General features: G+C 37.1%; 1 protein-coding gene across 1 annotated transcript in view; it reads right to left on the bottom strand.

Moving 5' to 3' along the window:
- Positions 1-4,249: 4,249 nt before the first annotated feature.
- GUCY1B1 (guanylate cyclase 1 soluble subunit beta 1) overlaps positions 4,250-18,493 on the bottom strand; it is a 45,455-nt gene continuing 31,211 nt past the window's right edge. Inside the window, exons 6-14 of the mRNA XM_075421610.1 lie at positions 17,207-17,437; positions 15,685-15,801; positions 14,723-14,856; positions 13,724-13,921; positions 11,631-11,868; positions 10,647-10,787; positions 9,338-9,492; positions 8,894-9,020; positions 4,250-5,545 (exon numbers count right to left, since the gene is read on the bottom strand). Coding sequence (XP_075277725.1) covers positions 5,522-5,545; positions 8,894-9,020; positions 9,338-9,492; positions 10,647-10,787; positions 11,631-11,868; positions 13,724-13,921; positions 14,723-14,856; positions 15,685-15,801; positions 17,207-17,437 — 1,365 coding nt within the window. The 3' untranslated portion in view covers positions 4,250-5,521. The remainder of the gene's footprint in view (positions 5,546-8,893; positions 9,021-9,337; positions 9,493-10,646; positions 10,788-11,630; positions 11,869-13,723; positions 13,922-14,722; positions 14,857-15,684; positions 15,802-17,206; positions 17,438-18,493) is intronic.

Genomic DNA, 18,493 nt, shown 5'->3' with positions numbered 1-18,493 from the left:
AAAAACCACACAGGCTTCATGCCAGAGGTGTCCAGCATTTGAACAGATAAAAACAAATGTGTGCTAGCATTGGCTGATGGCTGCGAGTTCATAGACCCTCATTACACAAAATCGCTTCCCTTGAAAGTACAATGTACTGTAGCATAAAATTTGTACGAGGTGCATTAAATATATTGAAATCCCCATAATCACCTCTGCAAAAAGAAAAATAACAAAAGCAATGTCAAACTGACTGCTGGATATGTGGAATAGTCTGGAACAAAACCCTTATAACAGAGAACACACAGCTTCATCCCAGAATAATAATCACAAAATGTTTCTTACATTCCCTGGTTGTCGTTATCTCCAAAACGGTCACATTGGCAGAAAGACCCATCGACCATTATGATGAAAATGAACATTAGCCTTTTCCTGCTAATAACAAACAAAGAATGAATTGGTGGAGACAGCACGTATTGTTGCAGTTTTTCCACAACTGTCACCCAAAGCCAGCCAGAGGTCTGAAGAACAACAGAGAAAAAAAATTGTGCCTTGTATCTGCAGCTATAGATTGGGGAATGGAACCACTTTTTTTTTTCTTTAGATTAGCATGGCTCTGTTCACTGGCTCATTACCTGCTCCCTCTCGTTGTCAGGCAGGTGCATGAAATGACAACAGTTTCAGACTCTCCCCCAGGAAACAAAGCATTTTGTAATTGGAAAATAATAACATGGACCTTCTGTGTGTCTCTGGCACTAAAAAAAAAGACTGAAAGTCCAGTAACGTCCCTTTACTTGGAGATGCTAAGCCAACACAGTGACAGACAGAATTCATTTACAACAGCCCATTAACTCCCATTTGTTCCACTATGCTGACTGCCTGATGACTGTCTGGAGAACATGAGTACCAAATTCTCTTCAAGTTCTCATTCTCATACTGCTAGAAAGTGATGACCCAACTTTTTTTTTTTTTCCTTCCATATGCAATGGCTCTGGAAATGCATTTAATAACCATTTTACAGTTTGTGACAACATAGGTATAGTGTTGACCTGTTTACATGGTGAACGAAAATCACGTGAGGAAACAGATGCCTCAGGCCTTGCTCCAGCTCCATGGAGACAGGTGTCATTGACAAGGCTATCAAAGTTTCAGAGTATCAGAGAGTATATTGGAGCACACAGCTTGGCTGCAGCACACTCAAAAGTTTATTAGATTTAGATTTTACTAGTTTTGTCCAAAGAAAAGGTTTTGGGACCTCAAACTCCACACAGCTCTTATTCGTATCAGATGCTAATATATCCCTTCCTATTTCCTTCACGTGCATGTAATTGTTTTTCAAATGTAAGCTTGTAACTAATCGGGTATGTTTCGTACTACCACCTAAAACTGTAACCTGGTAATGAAAAAAATCTCACATAACCCAATTGGTTTTTGCACTCTTGTCTTCGTGACTCCTTCCTGGAGGACGTTCTTCTTATATGTGTGTATATCTTTATATAATATATTTATTTTATATATGTATATAAGAGCTAAACTGACTTTTCTGGGTGCTAAGAAACCACTGCTGCCAATAATACCTTTGTGAGGTAAGAATAAAAACATGCAGTTCCTCTAAAAACAAACAAACAAACAAAACATAGCCCAACAGCAGCAGGGTGAATTAACAGTCTTCTGGGCAATTGTTTTGATTACTGTACCCAGGTCTAAGACACATACTGCTGTCTCCTGCTCCTACAAACCCATAGTGTAGGTGACCAAAGAGTCGCCAGATCCTGCAAAATTTAAGTGTGTGTTCAGCTGGACTTAGTGGATAGTCCCAACAGAAATCACAGCAATAAGGCTTTCACGAATAATGCATCCCTCTTGTACATCATCAAATCTGGGGGCAAGGGAGAGACGCTATACACCTAAGATCATTACAGCTAAGCTGCTGCTGCATACAGGAGGGAAAAGAACTGAACTATGAGCTGTGCAATGGCTTGTGATGTCAATCGGAGAGATCACAGCTGGAGTCCTGACATTCAGGCTTCTGCTCTAGCTGCTGACTTGTTTGCACCTTCCCGCTACATCCCAATTAAGGCATCTGCAGCTGTGTTTGCCAGAATGGCAAAGTTCACAAGCTCACATTCTCCTAAAAGAAAATGGAGTTCCGCTTGTGTAGCTTGCTGTTTGGTCTGTCCCCGTGTGTAGCTTTTCAGAAACATATATGGAGTTAAAAATAGCAGTATTCCACCCGTGCCCTTCCCATTTATTGATGTTTCAAGATAGTTTTCAATCTATTCTTATTTATAAACCCCTTCTAGTTCCCTAACCACAGTAGTGCAACATTTTAATTGATTTTAGTACGTAAAAACCACAAGAATAACTGTTGTGATAATACTGTAAATAGATATCCAAATGAATGTTGCATTCATTGTTTATCATTGTGGTTTTTCCCCAAAAAATTATCAAATATGAAATTATGGTCCCAGAGTTTTCTCCCACTGAGGACTGGATTTGCAGTTTTACCTTATGGCATATAAACATTAATAAAAATTGACTGCATAAGGCTCTGACTTTTAACATCCCAAGAGAGCCTGAAAGAAGTGTAACAGTGATTAAAAAGTAAATATAGTAATAATATATGCCTCTTACTACACTAGGATTGACAATGTTTTTGCTAAAAAAGTAAACACACATATTTTCCCACCCATATAAACTTAAAAAAATCAAGTTTTGCTAGAATTCCACATGGGGAACATCAGTTAAAAGATCAGCATCTGAACATATGGGCCATATTATCAAATGGCCTCACTGGTTGTGGAAGTCTTTAGAATGTAACTTCTGAAGATTGACAGTATGTGCTTAATAAGCTTGCTTCAAAATTTACCGAAGGCAGTGTGAGTCCTTCTGCTGTTTTTCAAGCCCTGTATTAGGAAAAAAAGGGAGTCTATTATCTCAGAAACACTACCGACAATCAGTCTACTGAGCCTTGCATTATGGAAGCCAACCGCAGTGCCAACTTCAAGACAGCAGCAGAGAAGCAGAGTCCCCTGCGCAGCCACAGCCTTGGGTAATAATACCACAGAAACCCAAATTCTTTTGCATATCTGAATTCAAAGGAAAGCGTATGATCCAGAAGATTACACACAGCTAAGTGTTCCATAATTTGCATTTCATTGCTGTTTTCCCCTTTCTTCCTCTCGTTTCAACTTTTTTGCAAAAAATGCTAAAATAAAAACTGCATTTGTAAACACCTTTGAAGCACACTTTGGCAATTACTCTGCCTCATGTTTCAGCTAGAGAGTTTCTGTTGAAGAAGTAAATCGCTATAGTTAAATAAAAGAGGCAAAAGAGCACAAATAAAAGAACTAAATACCTGCAGAAGTTTTTAACTGTTATCTGAGAGTAATATTTATGCAAAGTATAATTTTAATAGCTGAATGAAGCATTTAAGTGAGGACCAGTTTTAGCAATTAAAAAGTGAAGTGCCTAAATTGTACTGGTTTCCTTGAGATAAAAAGCTCTTATATGAAGACAATAGATGAGCTATTATTCTAGTGCTTTAAGAAACTGGTTATGTCACAGAGCAGCTTCACAGGAGCTTCAATACTCTGCAATGATTAAGTAGGTAAAAAATAAACTCCGAGCATCATTTGAGTTTTCTGGCATGCCATCTTCCATCAGCTTGAGGCGTAATACAGGAACTTCAGTTACTTCACATCCTTTTGCATGAATCACGTCAATGCACAACCACAGCTGTCACAAATGCCATGTCTTTAGGAGTCACCATTAAAGTTCTGGCAAGTTTGATCAACTCCAAGTGCAAATTGCTGTTGTGTATCTACTCGAGCAAGAGCAATCTCACGGAGCGCTGGGATGCGTTGCTGTCCGACAGTGAGAAGACGGAAAGGAATGAATGTGGCCTCCTCCCTTCACTTCCCATTCCAAAAGCTTTGGTTGGTAATGTACATCCTGCTCAAAGTGGATGACTAACAATTTCTGATTGTTAAATATTGTCCAAGTGTTTCAAAGGAATGAATGCATTTTTGTGACCTTGTCTACTATTTTTGGAGCATTAATCTACAGATTTTGAACACTATTTTCATCTGACAATGTGATCCATTAACCTCAATGAGGGAGACTCTTGGACACTTGCAAATATTGGAACAATGACTCAATAAATTATTTAAACTTGGACTTCAAATTATGGAATGGAGAACATACTTGTTTTGTACCAAACAATGAAATACAGCTTTCACCGAAAAGAAAATCACAAAATTTCTGTAAGTCAGTGGCAAAAATAATTTATTGCAGTTTCTTTTGCACACTAACATGAAACATTTATACATATATATTCTGTGCTGATAAGGTATACTAGATACAGACAATTTTTACACACAAAGTAATTGCACTATCCTATTATATAAGGCAAATATTCAGAAATTATCAGTCAGATAAGAATGGATATTATTCACATAAAAATGCACTGTATGTTGAAGTTAGGGAGGGTCTACACATCTGAAACCTAGTCCACTTTTCCTAACTGTATTAGCTGATAAAAACACCAGGTCCCCTTACAAGCTTTACATCCCATAATTATGCCACGATGGCAGGTCCTCCCAAGGAATAAAACAGGATCATTTCCGAAAATTAGAGAGACCAAACCAAAAGGCAACCATGGCAACCATGTCCCAGCAGCATGCCTTTCAGTTCTAGGGGCTCCATCAGAAAAGAATCAAAGCACTACAGGTGGTCTAAAACTGACTAGCAATCTATTATTAACATGACAACTTAACTTAGTGAATACAAATCAATGAGAAATACATTGCAAGTGAACAGCATTTAAGTAGAAGTACCTTGGCACATGCTTCAAATCACAGCATCAGACAAACAAACCCTTTCAAAATAGAAGATGTTTACATAGTGTCTACAAAGGGAAAATGCAGGATGATATCAAAGGAGGAACCTTTGTCTAACCAGGAATTTACAGTGCATCAAGTGTTATCCAGAAAATGAATGGGAAGCATGGTAATAGCAGAACTAATTCTGATAAACAACACTGATACAATAATTTTCATAATGCTGCTTTAGGCATTATTTTTAAAAACAGTTCTTTTGGTTTATTGTTCTGCCCAACAACTGAACTACCTATCTTTCCAGAAATGTCACTGATTCACATAACCACTGTACTTCAGAGATGAAGATGAAGATATGAAGCATCAGATTGGACTGGTTAGTTGTAGCGTGCACACTACAAAATATTATTCAGTGTTACCTGGTGGTAGGAAGGGCCATATGACTGACGTGCAAAAATGCGTATCAAAAAAATGGAAAGCTTGAAATACGTGCTCATAGCAGATATAACAATACCAAACATTACCGAAAAAAAATAGCAAGCCAGCCTGGAGAAAAATGGCGAGTATGATTTCAGGAGTACGTCAAGACAATGGCAATGGGAGATGTGATGTGAAATAACATCCATAACCCAACTTTACTGCCTGGCACTCTACCTGGAGACAGTATTGCACCCTACCCAGCGTCCTCTTCCTCCTCCCTCAGCTCAGACAGCATCTTGCTTTGTTTCCTTGAGTGCATGCAAGTAGAATTTGAGAAGTAAGGGATTATCTTTGAAGCAACAACATGGTGGGTCAATGCAGTAACAAAATACCTTTTACAACTTGCAACCAACATCAGTAAACAATAAAAATAATAAAACACAGCATAAGTAACGCACGTATTTCTTTCTTATGTGTTGTATGTAGGAATGTAGCAATTCCTACATTCCCTGATGAACTATCAGCTCTGACTGAGATACTTTAACTTGTTCCCATCAGTAATGCAGGGACAAGGCAGAAGAGAAAGATATTTGGAAGTGGGGAATGATGGAAATTGCAGTCAGACATCTGAGGCTCTCTGCAAGCTTTTCTTTTTACAACAAATTTGTTTCTCGAGAGAAGCTGCAGTTGAACCTCTGTTAAAATAATAATGAAAGTAATAATCTCATAACATGCAAACAAGCGGATGCAAAGTCAGTAATTGGTCACAGTTGCTTTTGTTCTATGTATATTTCTGATGCAATTCTAATTTTTTGCTGTAATGGTATGGTATCATGGAATAGGTATCTTAAGTGGGAAAAAAGCAAAGGAGCAGCACGCCAAATCAACACTGATTCTTGTAAATCAGGTCTTACTCAGAGGTGACTACTGCTCACGGTGACTGATATTAGAGATGCCAACCTAGGAACCAAGTTTGAGGTATGCTGAGCTGCTCCAACCCCATCATTTTCTACAGGTCTAGCAGAGAGACAGCATATTTTAAGCCTTAGTTTCACATCTCCATGCCAGCTGTAAGTATTTTGTCCTCTTTCCTCACCATATATTAATTACTGGGCTTCAGGGTAAAATATTATGCTGATAGATTTGCAAATGCTGAGCTAATCACTCTCTACGGGATATAAAGAAAAGGAGAATATAGCACTAATGTGAATCTATCCTAGATTTAAATATATTGGAGGTAGAAAACGTCACAGTAAAAGAATAATCAGCAGAAATATCTTCAGGATGATTTAAGAAACATTTTCATGTTTACTGCTATAAGCCACTTCTTGCAATATTCTGGAATGACCTTTCAGGAAATTTACTATATAGTTTCTGAACATATGTTAACATGCCATATGTATTGTTATGAATGGTCCCCCTGAAATTAATGGCACTGCACATGATAATACATTAGCATGTCTATGTGTTTGAAGGTCAGAGAGAATGAGATTCTGAAAAGGAAACCAAGACTACACCCTTGTCCAAAGCAACGCAATTACTCTGAGGTAAACAAACACAAGTTGGTTACTGATTTCTGCTTTTGGATTGCAACTATTATGTACAGCCTATAAAGTGCCAGAAATAACATGAAGAGTACCTTCACAAGACAAAGAAAAACTGCAATCAGTTCAGAAAATCTTAAACGAGTAAAACTCAGTGCATCTTTTCATGTATAGACAGATGATATTATGCAGGGAGTGAAAAAGAATTAAAAGATTAGAGGATTATATTCTTTCACTTTTCAAAATCACCTCTGACAAAATGATTATCAGTTCCAATCACCACATGAATGCATCTTTCTAGTCTCCTGTTCTCCCAAATTTACTACAGTTTAGAGGAGATACTTGTGATGCGAGACGTCCTTCTATCTGTAAGAATTACACGTATATGTGAATTTCAGAATTAACAAAAACTAACAAAAATTAGAGAGACTTTTTGAGTGTGCTTAAACTGTGAGTCTTAAGAGCTCCTGAAAACCAGGCTGACAGTAGTTTTCTGTCAGGTTTATTCCTGCCCAAATGTCGGCAAGTACTTCTCAGGACTGCCAACACAGTCTCAGGACTGTGAGGATTAACAAAACCAACTGTTGTACCAGATCTCTAAAAGGAAATTGCAATATTTAAAATTCTAAACTATCGAAACCCTATATTCATATTAAGCACATGTGAGGCTGAAACAAGGAAAATATCCACCTGAATCAGTACCCCTCTGAAATTTTACATTTAAAAATACAATGTGCCCTGCTACAAATAACAGGACATAATTTATAACGCAGAAAAAAGTGAAAGATGTTTATTTAATACATATTTTAAATACAACTATAGATTTGAAAGCATGGTGAAATTATAGTTAATCTTGATATATACTAAAAATAGAAAAGTATTACCAAAAGTGGCACCCAGAATATTACTGTAAGTAATATACACTAAGATAAAGACTTCAGCAGAGTTGACGTACAGGCTCTCCCCTGAAGTTTAATACTGGGGGTTAATACTGGCAGTTACCATTAAAACGTCAGTATTCATATACTTGGGTACCAGTTGTAATAAATCTGGATTAGATTTCCTAAAGAGCCCAAACAGTTTAACAGCCTAGATTTCATTTTCAGAAGCACATGAGTATTCAGACGCATAATTAATTTCCTGTGAGTTACAAGATCTATTTCAGCCAAGGTAACTGATGACTTTAATCATTTTAGTCAAGCGCACTTTAAGATTAAATACATGAGTTTAAAACTCTTTCTTTTTGTATTAGTTCAGGAGAAAATTCAAGCTATGTAAATTACTTTTACCCTGTTTTTCTCCCTGTTGGCAATGGGTGGAATGTATGCACCTGCTCAGCTATGGCAAATCAGCTGGCATACTGTAACCTAAGTGTCTAAGTTTGTAGCACACCTGTGAGTCTAGATCTCATTGGCTTTTAATGAGATTTTGGTTAATCCATGCCCAGACTTTTGAAACTGAGGCATAAACTTCAAGATCACTCAGTGCTTGAAAAGCTTTACCCTGCATCATTTTCAAAAGACAATTTAGGCTCATATGTCATTTAGAAGAAAGTCTTCACCCTGTCTATTTCTAAAGCAAGACTTCTATCATGCAACAGCCTCTGAACAAGCAGATCCATCTGGGGTTAACAGACCACCATACACATCAGGTGTGAACCTGCCTGCAAGTAGTTGCTGGACTGTTGCCTAAATATTTGAAGGCACATTTATTCACTCACTGTAAGAAAGCAAATGGTGAATTTTGAAGTGCTGATAACCAGACATGTCAGCTAAACAGAAACAGACATTATATTGCAAAATCTAGTACAGTGGAGAAATTCATAAGAAGAGGGAGATATAAATATTTGAACACTGGGCATTCCCTCAAGGATTTTTTAAGATACAAAAGTATTCTTTCAGGGACTGCACAAACTGCAATGACAAATAATCAAGGACTTTAATGTGCTGTCAAGAAAGTAAACGCGTTAATGAAATAGTGTTGTACAAAACTCTTCATTTCTCCTAGGGAACATTTGGTTTTGCAAATGCAAATGACTCCCAGTGGTTTAGATTAAATTTGTCATGTTTATGCCTTGTTTAAAAAAAAAAATTACACTCTGGTTAGTCATACCTCTGTCTCTGTACTCTTTCTGGACAAAAACCAAACCTGCATTGGTTCTTTTTTACCCTTCATGGAAACTGGACCCCTGTACTCCAGGTGGAACTGAGGATCTGAATTTTCTGGTGTCATAAGACACCTGAAATTGAAAAAGAAAACATGTCAATGTATGTACTATGCATGCACGTCACGCACTATGTAAAATATTAAACATGTTACAGATACATGAGCAAATTAACAAAAGACTCAAATCTATCTCCAGATCATTATTATATCTGCATATCAATAATGGTATATCACAATGCAGTTTGCTATACAGTTTCATGAGAACTGACGTACTTAAACAATGTGTTGGAGGAGTCCTGTCACTTTCATCTCCAAAGACACTTTGATGTTATGCTAACAAAGTGATTTATTTTAAGATGTGAACAGCAATAAAAATACTGCATCACTCACCTGTAAGTATATTCAGAGACATTGATCTTTCCCTTTTCTCCAGTAGTTTCTGTTCTGCTTGTTAGGTTGACAGTATTTCCAAAGAGACAGTAACGTGGCATCCTTTGGCCTATGACACCTGTGACTACCTCACCAGTATGGATTCCTATTGTTATCTTTAGAGACAAAAAATAAAGTTTGAATATTCAAAATCAACATAACTAATCTGATTCTTCTGACTAAAGACAGGTATTATGCCATTAGTATCTACTACAGTTTATTTTTCCAGTGTGCCACTCCTGCTTCTTTAAAGCCTTGCATGTTGTGTTTTGTGTCACTTTTTTTTTATAGTAGTGCAGTGTCATGGCTCTGCCTCTCACATGAAAGAACAAACTCTGTATTTTTCCAGCATGCACTATGCCATGCTGCCGTTATGTACTGTGAAATTAAAAAAAAAAATGGAAAGAGAGGCATACTCTGCAGGTCTGTGTTTAATGAGAGCTCAGAAGATGCAGAAATGGATGGTGTAGGTCAAGAAACAAAGATGTTTCTCAGAGGAAACATCATGGTGTTTTGCATTTAAAAGCTCAAGAGATAGGACAGGAGTTTGGAGAAGCTCATTCTTATAGCACATTACAGTTATTGTAAAGCCCCAAATCAAACCTTCTCACTTTTTCGCCCAGTGACAAAGTGAAGCACACAGATCTAAGCTAGGTGTTAGACCAGTAATATTCCTGTAAATAGAAACAGGCATCACACTCATTACTTATTTAGCTCTCACAGCCTTCTGATGAGCGCAGGTCAATGCAGCCTCTCCAGTTCTGTATTAATGCCACAACATCTTCATAAAATCCCACAAAGAGTGAACTTCCACTAATACACACTGTTGCCAGTAATCACTGCCATAACTGCCTATGGAACTGAACTTTTCTTTTTAATGCAGTATTTTCTCATGCTGACATGAGGATCTGAAGCGTGATCAAAAATATCAGCAAGGAAATATTATTGTTCTGTTCACTGAGACGAAGTAGACTCAGTGAATTGTACTTGATGTGTAATGGGAATTTGTTGATTAAATTGAAATGACTGGAAGACAAACATAAATGATGCGGACCCAATTTAAAAGGTTAAGCACAAGAATTAGATTTTAAGGTCTGGGAACTGCACATGTCACATCTCCATGTGACTCTTCATATTATGCCAGATATCAGTCTCAAAATCTAACAATAACAAAGCTTGCAGGGACTGGGACTTGTGCATTATCATATTTCAAAGCATTATCATCATAACGAAGAACGGGTTCTTCATCCAAGCCCACACATTTACTAACCTGTACAGGCTCACCATCTACTTGAACTTGGCCTGCTATTTCCATCATATCCAATGCCAGGTGGCAGATAGATCGTGCATGATGAATGCAAGGCTCTGGTAGACCACTCACTGTCATATACTTGTCCCCAACCGTTTCCACCTATCAAAATACATATTTTTCAATTACTTTATTATTGTGGGCTTTACTAGAATGAACGTAGTGCTTCCTTCAAGACCGCTTGTCCTTTCAAACAATTTCCCTTCACTTTATCCAAATCACCCTAATTCCCATCATCTCTGCCTCTTACTGAAGAGAATTTATTGTACGCCCACAATGCAGCAAATTAAAATGACACTGTGGTTGTGTGAACTTGAGCATCTCTTCTGGGGTATTCTGAATTTCTGCAGGAACAGAGCACTGTGTTTGTTTTGACTCACACTCTTGATTCACTTGGTACAGGACATAAAATTGATTTCTAGTAAAAGCTAGGAATGAATCTTATAAACACACAAGCATACACATGTACATATCTACTGGATCTTTATTTCTACCTATCTACCTGCTACCAGCTGTATCTGCAACTACACCTCATTCCTAATGAAGGAATGAAATTCACATTAAATAACTGAATAATAAGTTATAAGTTACAACCAGGAGACCCAGGTATATGACTGAAAAATGTAAAGCACAGTGTCAGCAGAACTACAAACTGCTTGTATTAGTGTTCACATCTGCTAAACGTGGAAGTACATTTATGTATTCACTTAATGGGTGACTGTGCAGAAGTGCTTCTGAGACCTAAGCCCTGTATGTTCCTTCACACATTTAGAGATAAATAACATACTCTTCTTTAGCTATGTAATATTAGGTACCACAGTTCAACGACTGAGAACAGAACTTCTTTTTTTCAAAAAAGCCTAAAGTCCAAAGAATGGAAAAGAGTGACATGATAGTAAGTTACTGAAATTCACAGAGTAAATACTTTGAAAATCTTCTGCTTACCTTATAAACAAATGGATTCCTTCGTGAATCAGTCAGAATATCAAATCTCGTGTAAAGATCATTTAAAAGATTAACAATTTTCATGGCTCCCTCTCCAGAGGCATGTTTACTGCAGAAGGCATTGAATCCAACAATGCCACTGAAAAGAATGGTCACATTGTCATACCGCTTAGCTGGAACAGGACGCTTGTGTCTCAGCTCATTTGCCACTGATGGTGGTAGAACAGAGTACAGTAATCTAAATGTGAAAGAAAAGAAAGGCACAAGCAAAACAAAAAGAATGTGGAGAAAGGTCTTTACATCAGCACTCTTCAGTCATTAACTTCGTACCTTCCCTAGGGTTTATAACATACTCACATCATCAAAGAGCAGTATAAAAGCTGTCTACTGAAAAATATGTTATTTGGGAAACAGGAACTGATGTACATCAGCATAACTAAATCCATATTTCAAACATACATTAATACATTTAAGTTACCAACAAAATGAGGCGTATATTACTAAATTTTCTGATATGATCTGTGAATAGTCTCTTGGATCATTTTTGCTTATTGCTTAAACATTTCTGCCACATCCTCAGCTCATATAATCTGATTTTGCTCACAGAACCATAAAAACTGTAAAAAAAGCCATGAAAAGCTCAAACAGCTTTCCACCTTTGATCAATTCATGCATTGCTAAACACTTCCTCTTCTGTTGAGAATGCTGCTTTTAGCATTTCTTAAATGCTTTTTAATTGTCTATATGAAATACTAACACTTGTTCACATTACGAATTATGCAAATAAAATCCAAATTACACACACAGAGCTTCACCTTACTCTCACATGTATTCCTTTAACTTTCTAACTGCCACCTTAAGGTGTATTTCCCTCCTTATACAGCTAAGCGGGCAAGCTGAAGATCGCCGATTGTTTCACGTATCTTGAGCATCATTTTGAACACAGCCTCCTGCACAAGCCCTCTTTAGTTGTATTTTTGGCAAGTTCACTACTGCATGAGTTATAATTAGTGAACGCTTTTGGCACATGATATGGTAATCAATACTGTCTGTTCCAGTGGCTGCCAAGAAGGCTAGAATTCCTGAAGACAAAATGACTTTATAGAGCAAGTCAACAGGAATGAATAGAAAAAATATTTTTTAGGCTACTTTTCTCTCTGACTCTTCCATCCATGCCTTTGAAGACTTTTTACAATCATTTGCATTACTCTACCACAGAAAAAAAACATCTGTCAATAGAATTCATCGCACCACAAATGTTAATTCTACTACTAAACAAGTACAATTCACAAGAAGTTCTTCTATTACAGAGATGGGAACTATGTTTTATAAATGAAAGTCAACCATCAACCCTACAGTGGTTGTCACACAAACCTTTAATTTACCTGCCAGCAGTGCTTGAGCTGAGCTGCTACAGACTCATGCTATGAATTTGATTTTACAGTTATCTGTAGAAATGGATTTGAGGCTATCTAGATAAGACTACTATCTAAATATAAATACATAACAATAATAAAGGATATGCATTGGGTCCCAAATTGATTTCTACAGGTAACTGTAAAATCAAATTCATAGCATTAGCCTATTGCAAAACTCCACCTTTACAGCAACTATTTCTGAGGCTTATAAGCTACGTTTTTCTGTTCTATTAACCTGTAAGCATGGCAGTCCAGAAAGACAAAGTGGTCTACAGCTGGGTTACAGAACTCTGTCAAATAGTAGCATCTGAGCATTCATCAAATTCATCTTGGCTACAGGGACTGCATGTAAGAAAGTTTGCAAAACTACTGTTTTAGGTAATTCACAAACCAAAAAGGATTGTCAGTTCACTTCTCGTAACTTTCCTTAACAGGGAAGGAGCCATCAAAACACCTGTGCATGTAACAGCCTAGACTGAAGATGACATTTGACAATCTAAATAAAGAAATACTCTATGAGGTGTTAAAGTAAAATGTTCTTTCTTGACTCCAAAATTATGGGCCTCGAACATCTCTTATATTCCTTCCAAGATTCTGTTACTTTTTTGTAGAAGGTAGCTATAAATACTATATTGCTGTGACTGTTTCAGCTCAAAATCAGGATTTGGTTCTTACGTGTCTGTCTTTTTCTTTTCATCTTCCAGTGCACGCAGTGTGTGCTGCAGTCTGTCAGTGAGGATCTCAAGCTCTTGAGTCAGTTTATATTCCTCTCTGAACTGCTCTCCCAAAAGAACCAGATCACGGGTCGCATCATGTAACGGAATATCACTCAGATATAAACCTCTTCTGGTTAAATCATCCAAGTTCATCACACTGCAATGTGGAGAAATATATAATCATATGGTTACAATTAAACTTACCAAAGGAGCATTTAGAACTCAAACAAACAGCAGTGGCTGCTAAATAACAGAAGAAAGATTATGCTTCTGAATTTCTGATGAGCTGTCCCTTCTGCAAAATTCCTTATTTGCGTTCATTCATGTTAACACATGGCTCTTGACTTTTGCATTTAAACAAAGAATTCTCACTGATGAGTTCCATGACCATATCAAATGTCTATACTTCAGTACATAAATAAAAGTGAGTTTACGTTAAGGTAGCCTCTTCCCTTTGTGTCTTCATCCACCCCCTCCCTTTTACACAGGAGGTTAACGTATCGTAACAATGTCCTCTGATGTGTTAGCTCAACTTAGCTAAAGCAGCCCTCCATTCAATCCCCCATTCCAACCACTTCTTTACAATCATCACTGCTCCATTACATTAAAACTACTGCAAAAATATATGAATCCACACAGGAAACCAAATCATTGTGACATTTCTTAGCACTCTGAGAGTAAGAAACAAAGGACAAAGCTTGCCATAAATCATGGAATCATGAGGAATTCCCATTTGTACAGACTGGGCCAGAGCATCCCAATGTTTATATTGAATTATTTAATGTCAGCCAAGTTCTGATGCTTAAATGCTCGTCGCTCTTTTAGTATGAACACATAAAATCAATGAAATCAATAACTGAACCAATTAATCTCTGTAGTACTATTCTCATAAGTGTTCTTAAAATTAGTAATTGTAAAATGAAAAGCAACATTACAGAACCCTTAAGGTTTAACATACCTTGGCGAACAAAGAAAGAGAATGCTGTCTGCTTCAGGCAAGTAGATCATTTGTCCTTTCAGGCGTAAGCAGCTGATTTCTGTGCCAGTCAGTTCATCTTCACATTCTAGCTTTTCCACATCCAACAGTCCCTCCTGGTGATGAAAAGTCACAATTATATAAGCGCAATGGTACGTGTGTTACACACAGGCCATGTACATAAGTGCCTTCTCTGTGAAGGCAGTCAGAATATTTGGAATAGAGTTATGGCCTACATTAAAACCCAATTAATTTCTCATTTGAACACCACACATTACCCATTTTTAATATTGTGATTTGCTTCCTAAGAGATATAAAGCATGGTATCTTTCTTTACGTTACTGTTCATAACTTCTCGCTTTGTTCTGCGTTATTTTTTAACAACAGTTTGACAAAAGTATTGCCTATTCTATGAAGTTCTGCCTGTGCCTGGGAGCATCTCTGAGAAATCTTGTTGGTTTCTCTCAGCTAGTTTTCTATAAATAAAAAGGCTCCTTGACACAATAGGTGCTACTCTACATGTTGTATTGGTTCATATCACCCAACTCCTCTCCTGCCCTCTCTACAGAAGAGGACACGGAACTGTGTATGAACATATGGGGCCAACAAAGAAGACATTTCATATTTGTCTCCCCGAATGTTATGAAGTAAATGTAATTGCCCTTCCATATTTACTTTGGTACAATGCCACATAATGGGTTGGCCCCTTTCAAAGAAAGCATCAGACATGAAATATATGTACTTCACCATTCCTATAAAGCATTCTACTTAACAGCTACACATGAATTCACTCCTGTGATTTTTTTCTTGGCTCAAGATACAAAAGGGATTGAGTGTACTACTGTGCAAAGAATTTTCTCTGAAGGCTTCTGAGCTGTCAGCACTTCTTGTCTCTCCAAAGCATACTTACTTAAAGAAAAGCCAGATGAGTATTCTCTAGTTACCTTGGTCCTCAGTACAAAGACTGTATTGATATGTGAGAGGATCCCATGGAAACTAATATCAATATGAGGCCGGACCAAGGAGAAAACTGACAACAGGCTGCAATTTCCTGGCTGCAGCTAGAATGAAAAAAAAAAAAAAAATTTATGTACACATGGAGTAATTATATTCAATTTTCTTAGATGACAATACTGAATGGAAAATAATATATACTTTGTGCATTTCTCCATTAAAACACAAGGTTTTTAAGGATTTTACATATGAAGTATACTGACTTCAAAGTGCAATTCTAGTCTGCAAAATGACTTTGTAAAATTGTGTTAGACTATCACATTCGTTATCTATCAAACTGTTCCCACTCTACAGTAAAAAACGCTTTGCAGTGTTTCTCTCCTAAGTGACCTCCTTCAAACTCTATTTTCAATAAGCTATGTTCTATAAAGCATCAACTCTGATAAAAAGGATTCTGATAGCCATCCTCAGTAGGCTGAATAATTAGTTATAGCTGTTCAGTGAATGCCCTTGGGAAAAATCTGGTACATCTACTTATAAAGCTCTTCTTTCAAAACTTTCTGCAAAATTCAGAGAGCAATCACCAAAAACAAATTGCAGGAAAAAGCAAGTAACATAGCATTGCATTTTAAAAGTATGTCAATGATTCAGAAACAACATGGTGTGTGCAACATTAGCCTATATAACTGTAAAGATCATTTGATCTTTATATCATCTTACCTTTGCTTTTCTCATATTACTGCTTTAACCTGTTGCTTATTTGTAGAAACACTGTCAGCTCTTTCAGGCAAGAACTGAGGTATCCTATTCATATACAGAACACATAACATTAAATGGACCTCTGAGTACTCTTTCACTGTAAATAACCAGAGGAAATTGCAGCAGCTGCATTCAGTTCAGAACACATATATACAAATCACCAACAGTTTGGCTCATCTTAGTTAACACTGATGCTTTTGATGCACAAGCCAAGAAAGCATACCACAACTTCCGTTATTCTGCTCTTCAGTTAGTGTGCATCTGACAGCTTAAGTATTTGAAGATATTACTATCAAGTAATACATATAGACTATGTACTTGCTGCCACACTATACAGTAGTAAGGACAAGACCATTTCCTGAACTCCAGGCCAAATTGCACTGACCCTCACACCCACTTTAAAATTTTATCTGCCACTTTCATAGCAAATGTATCTTGGAGTGAGCTACAAGAAAGAACTGGGTATCAATCTAACACCTGAACTGTGGGGGCGATCAGGTTTTCTCTGCTCAAGCTTATTCTCTTACTGAACATAGACATGATCATAAGGAACAGAGCTGTTGTAGAATTAGGGCTATTTTCAGAGTCTTTTTTCAAACAAGAGGAGCACAATGTTGTAAGTATTATACAGTTACACAGGAATGCTATTTAGACAGAAAATCCTAAATCTATTTCATTCATGTTTAAAATAAACTTGTGAAGTATCTAGCATTAGGAATCTCTATGATTATTCATGCATGAGAATCACCTAACCTGTGGAAGGACTCTGTATATAGCATTGCCACACTGCGTAACCACCAGATCTCTGTCAAATATTATGTGGAAAGGAAAGGCCTTGCAGAAAGTATAGGGACTGATGCGAGACTCTTGGGTACCATTTTCTTCAAATCTGTCAAGGTCTTCATAGTAGTCCTCTTCTTTAGACTCTTTCTCTTCAATTAAAAACTGAATGTGGTCACATTCCTCATTTCTCTGTTGAATAACCTAGAAAAATGAAGGAAAAAATGAAAAACTGAAAACTTTGCTACTCATTAATAACTGGCATGCTACTATGAAGACAGGAATACATTCAGTGCAGAAAGATGAATTCAAGCATGATATCTGCATCTTGAAAAATACTATATTATAATAAATATTTCTGATTTTAGAGTCTTTATAATTCCAGATGAACAGTTACGCCTTTTGCTTAGCCACAGTTGCTCTTTGCATGAACAACATACTGAAGATCACTCAAATACAATTTATAAAGCCTGAGTGAAATGCACATCCTGAAATCAGCAGTCAAGGCTCAGGTTATGCTTGCTTTTACCAGTACATGCCAGAAGACAGGACTCTTCTCTCCCCTCAAATGAACATGTAGCAAGTCTTGAATTACACAGACCACTTGAATTCTTATTCTGATGAAAGCTGTTAGCAAGGTCTATAACACAACAGCAACAGAGCTGACCAGAGGATGGGCATGTCACAGTCAGCCAGAAGAAAGCTGGATGGAGCAGATGTTTGAATACACAGTCATTACGCATTCAAGCAGTGACGACTGCAAAATCAGCAACCACAGATAAAACTAAAAGCAATGACAATCTTCTCCAAGCTGCATTCCATATTAAATGTAATCACAGCAAAACCAGTCATCTACCTCAGTCGAACCTCACATAGGTGTCTTGAATATAGCATTCCAAACTTCAGTAATTTTACTCAAAGTTAATAAAAAATGTGAAATTAATATGCATTATTTTGTTTGCAGTGAGAGTCATGTATTGCAGTATAATTAAAGCTAATAACTAATAGAATAACATAATTTACCTTGAGAGGCCAAATTCACCTCTTCTCAGACCTAATTAGACTTAATGACTGGAACAGAACAATCCTATTTACATAGTATTGTTCAGCGGCAACTTTCTGGAACATGCTGCACCCTATTCTACCTTCATGTAGCGTCTGATCCCAAAGCCACTGAAGCAAAAAAAGACTTCTTAAAATCTCTAAGGCATCCTGAGTCTGCCCTTAGACACATAGTCTGATCACAGAGATGAACAGTTA

The sequence above is a fragment of the Opisthocomus hoazin genome, chromosome 5, assembly GCF_030867145.1.
Source record: "Opisthocomus hoazin isolate bOpiHoa1 chromosome 5, bOpiHoa1.hap1, whole genome shotgun sequence".
NCBI classification, from domain to species: domain Eukaryota; kingdom Metazoa; phylum Chordata; class Aves; order Opisthocomiformes; family Opisthocomidae; genus Opisthocomus; species Opisthocomus hoazin.
The sequence above is the reverse complement of the archived record's forward strand: the minus strand, read 5'-3'. Positions and strand labels throughout refer to the sequence as shown.